We start from the raw sequence: 4,265 nt of genomic DNA, 5'->3' as shown, positions 1-4,265 counted from the left end.
TATCGTGGTTTTGGGACGTTAAACCCCAGATATTATTATTATGATGCAAACGTACTGGTCTGGCACTGCTCACCTCCTTGGCCAGTATGCGTTTGTCAACCTGTTTTGTGGTGCTCAAACAGGGACGTGCTGTATTGCTGCCTGCTTGAGATCTTATATTGTGTATTGTTCTTTATGTGCAGAGTACAGTGCGTTCTGTAAAAACGCTTGTGTATTTTTTCAGTAAGGTGAAAATGGGGCATGTATGGACACATTTCTGTTGTAAAAGCGACTTGCCAGAAGTGCAAGCTCTGTGAAATTGGCATGACAGTATTTCTCCAATTGTAACACCATTGCAGCTGCTGACCTAGCCATCGACCCCTGGCAATGCGATCTCCAGCCAACTGCAGCTGAAGAGGCGCAACCAAGCCAGGAACACCAGTACAACCCAGCCGGACCCTGTGGCTACGGGAGCAGTTTCTCAAGAAAAGCCAGCAGGTAGAAGCCGGGCATTCTGCTCAATGAAAGAAGCAGTGAGAAGCGAGCTGGATGCTCGGCTTTCGAACCTTGCTGAAGAGGCTAGACAAAAAAAAGAGAGCATTTGCTCCGCATGAGGGTTATGAGAGATAAATTAAAGAAAAGGGATGCTGTGCACGCTCTTGAAGTTGACAACCTGAAGGCAAAGAAAGCTCTTCTTGAGCTTGAAATTAAGCTCATGCAGAAAAAAATTCAATCCGACGCTTGTCTTTAGGCACAACATGTAGCATTCATTTATTCATGCATAAGGTATCTTAAATACAGAACTCTCAAGCAATTTCAGCATTTGATGATCATTTAGCATACAAAATTGATATCTGGGGTTTAACGTCCCAAAACCACGATATGATTATGAGAGACGCCGTAGTGGAGAGCTCCGGAAATTTCGACCACCTGGGGTTCTTTAACGTGCACCTAAATCTAAGTACACGGGCCTCAAAAGCATACAAAATTCAAGTGACAGCTCGCGCTATGCAGGTGGCTGGCGTGATGAGTAGAACGGACAATGTTGTCTGGGCTGACCGACAAGCGAACACTTGCTGGATCCCAACAATAACTGAAGAACCGTGCTGTACAGTCATGCTCAATATCACTTGCAACACATTAGTGTGTGGCTTTACAAGCTAAAAGCATGCGTTTAATTTGCCGTCATTTTCCGAACTAAATGATTTTTTCTTATTTGGTAGTATGGCCAAGCGAAAGAACAGTGTTTATTTTGCAGAAGGGCCAGTGGGAGCCATGGGTGATCCTGGAGTTTGTCAAGCCACGCGCACCCGTGTTGCTATTCATATTGAGTGAGACTGTCCATGGCCTGCACCTGTGCAACTTTGTTCTGACCCTCCACCACTTAAATACATAGAAACTGTCTTTCTTTTTAAATATCCATCATGTTGTTATTTTTTAAAAACAAGGTTTGCATACATTTAGGAAAAATAATTTCTAATGATACGTTCACGGTTTCTAAAGCCGTCGGTGCCTTGGGTTCCCTTCTAAAGCTGTCCGTTTGGCAGTGCCGATGTAGGCTGCTGAACACTCGGTGCAGTCTGGGGCTGTAGATCCGGAGGGCATGGGTCACGCAGCATTCTGGCTAGGTTGTGTAGAGCTGCACATGCTGTTATCACTGTGAGGGAAGTGCTTGTGTCGATTTGTAGCGTCATTTGAAGGCACGCAAACGTCATCTTCCAGATGCCGAACACACGTTCCACACTGTTCCTTGTTCGTGACTGTGACTTGTTGTACCTGAAGAATTAGTTCAATTTTTTTTCTTTGCGTTCTTGTGATGTTTCTGCAATATGTAGAAACGTTGAGAGAGATGAAAATAATCAATGCTTTGGATGCTATGTAAATATATCTGACTTTCTTTTTGTATTTTGTGAAATTGTTGATATTTATTGTTTGAAAATTGTAAAAGCATTTCTCCTTTGTGTTTAGAGCTTTTCAGCTTCGAGCTCTTGAAGTGAATGGCCAAACATTCTTGAAAATGAGCAAATAAAAAGTGTTTCCATGCTGTTTTGGCTGTTTTTTGACCTTCCATGTTAGCTCAGTGGCTCTGACTGTAAAAATCTTTTAAGCAATTTTTGCTGGCCATTTTCTTCTCAAAAGTTTTGAAATACTGCTTAAGATAAGTGAACAAGCTTGCCTGTATTCGGGGCTGCCTCGTTGAGGATCTTTGAGAGGAGTCATGAGATACGAGCGGCAGGCGTAGCCCATGTCTCCAAGCAGAATCCCGGAGATGGCACCCGTCTCGTACATCACTCGGGCACGGCTGCTGTCGAAAATTCTGCTGTCGTGGGCAGACCCTGGCCAGCTGGCCACTACATCGTAGAACTGCAAGTCTGGCCCTGTGATTCCCTGTGAAAACACAAGATTTACGAATGAAGTGGCATTAAAAGTGTAAATGCAAATTGAAAAAAAAAATGCTGCGCTGGCTAAGATTTTGTGGTGGCATCATGTGCCTCAATGATATTCTATTTATTGACCTTTTATTTAGATGATCTTCTTTCCGTTACACGAATTTTTTTGCGGTCCTTGCGCCATATGACTTTCAGTAGCATGGAACCTTTTTTTAGATGTCCTGAGAGAAGCGCCTGCAATGTCGATTGCACTCCACACTGGATAAGAAGAGAAATGGTTCCCGAGATTTCGTGGCAACAACGCCATTCAGCATCGTCCGTTCAACTCCTATCCGCAGTATTGCATTTTGATGGGGGGTGATATGTTGGTGCAGATAAACGTAACCCCGAGAGGACAATCGCAACTTGTACATCTGTCGTATCAGTGATGAAGGCCAGCAGTGCAAAGTCGCATCGCAATATGACGATGGTTTACTTGGCGACTTCCGTCTATCACGTTCCCAAAGTCGTGCCAGCGTCATTGAACACAGCATATAATTGCATTTCGGTATCAAACCGCGGATAAAACATTTCAAGCGGGCACTCACCTGTAAAATGATTCAAAAGTATCCTTTCCGGTTGCGGTATACTTCGGCGCTGTCACCGCCGGCGCTCCTGATAGGCACATGCGGGCAGTCTATGCATCCGCTGAAACCCGGGAATTTGCCGATCTTGTAGAATTCCTCCATAACGCCACTCACTTGCGCCGCTTCGGTAAATTTCACTAGTACGGGAAACAGTGTTTCTGCAAGCAAGGCAGATATCCGCTTGACTACTCGTGACACGGTCGGCTGCGAGACATTGACAAGGTCGCCGCTCACAAGTTGAAACGTGCCCGCTCCATAGAATCGCAATGCAATAAGCAGCTGCATGAGAGGCGGCAAAGGAAACCCACGACCGTCGGCGTTTTCCTGCAGAGGCAGCACAGCGAGCAACTTCTTCACGGCACTTTTTGTGAAGCGGTAACGACACAAAAATTCGTGCTTGTCGTAAGCCTCCATAGGGTTCAGTCGGTCCTTGAGAGTTCGCCGCGATGGTGACGCGTATGCGTACGCTGTGCCGTTCAGTATGACTTCATTGCGGTTCACATAATCAACGAACTGCGCGAAGTTGTCGTCCCCCGCCATGTTGTTTGTCTGCAAGGAAGCCTTAAGGTAGATCATAGGCTACCTTAACCGGACCTTACTTATGACAGCGATAAGTACGAGGAAAGTTTTGCGATAAGTATAAGGTTCGTTCTTGAAACGCGTTAAGGGCGGACTTTTGGTTAAGGGCGACTTAAGTCATAAGCATAAGGTTAAGTTACGTTCGTGAATACGGGAGTTAAAGGTGAAATGCGAAGAAAATCCTAGAAGGTGAAGCTCCAACTTTCAACTATGTTTTATTGCGAGAGGATGCTATGAACCCAGGCAGCGCGCCGGCATTGGATCGATGTCGGCTCAACGTCGGCAAATGTCGGCAGCAATATTAGCCCCACGTGGGCAAATCACGCTCGCGCTACTTTCACCCACATCGGCCGAATGTCGGCTAGCAGGTGTTGGGCTGATCTGGGCTTGCCGGCGTCGGTTCGAGACGGGCCTGCCGTTATTCAGCCGATGATGGCGAGCCGTCATTGGGCCTCGGTAGGCTTGACGATGGTGGCACGATGTCGGCCCCGCCGACATCGGGATGCCGCTGGTGTGAACTTTTGTACCCGTTATTAGCTGTGGTATGCGGTAATACTGTACCGTCATGGTCTGCAAGTAGCTAGTTTATATGGGGACATCGACGGTAGTTGCTCGATGCCTACAGTAACTTGATTAAAAAGACTGAAAACGTGTTGAAAAGTAAAATGCCTGCGTACAGACCACAGTATTA

The 4,265-nt window shown here is 46.2% G+C and overlaps 1 protein-coding gene across 1 annotated transcript; it reads right to left on the bottom strand.

Annotated features, from left to right (window-relative positions):
* Window positions 1-1,505: 1,505 nt before the first annotated feature.
* Window positions 1,506-3,535, bottom strand: LOC119398770 (putative nuclease HARBI1). Its single transcript, XM_049417420.1, is given in 3 exon segments — window positions 1,506-1,755; window positions 2,156-2,367; window positions 2,957-3,535. Coding segments are annotated over 3 exon segments (1,041 nt in total).
* Window positions 3,536-4,265: the final 730 nt, after the last annotated feature.

The sequence above is a fragment of the Rhipicephalus sanguineus genome, chromosome 7 (genome assembly GCF_013339695.2).
Source record: "Rhipicephalus sanguineus isolate Rsan-2018 chromosome 7, BIME_Rsan_1.4, whole genome shotgun sequence".
In the NCBI taxonomy this organism is placed as follows: domain Eukaryota; kingdom Metazoa; phylum Arthropoda; class Arachnida; order Ixodida; family Ixodidae; genus Rhipicephalus; species Rhipicephalus sanguineus.
The sequence above is the reverse complement of the archived record's forward strand: the minus strand, read 5'-3'. Positions and strand labels throughout refer to the sequence as shown.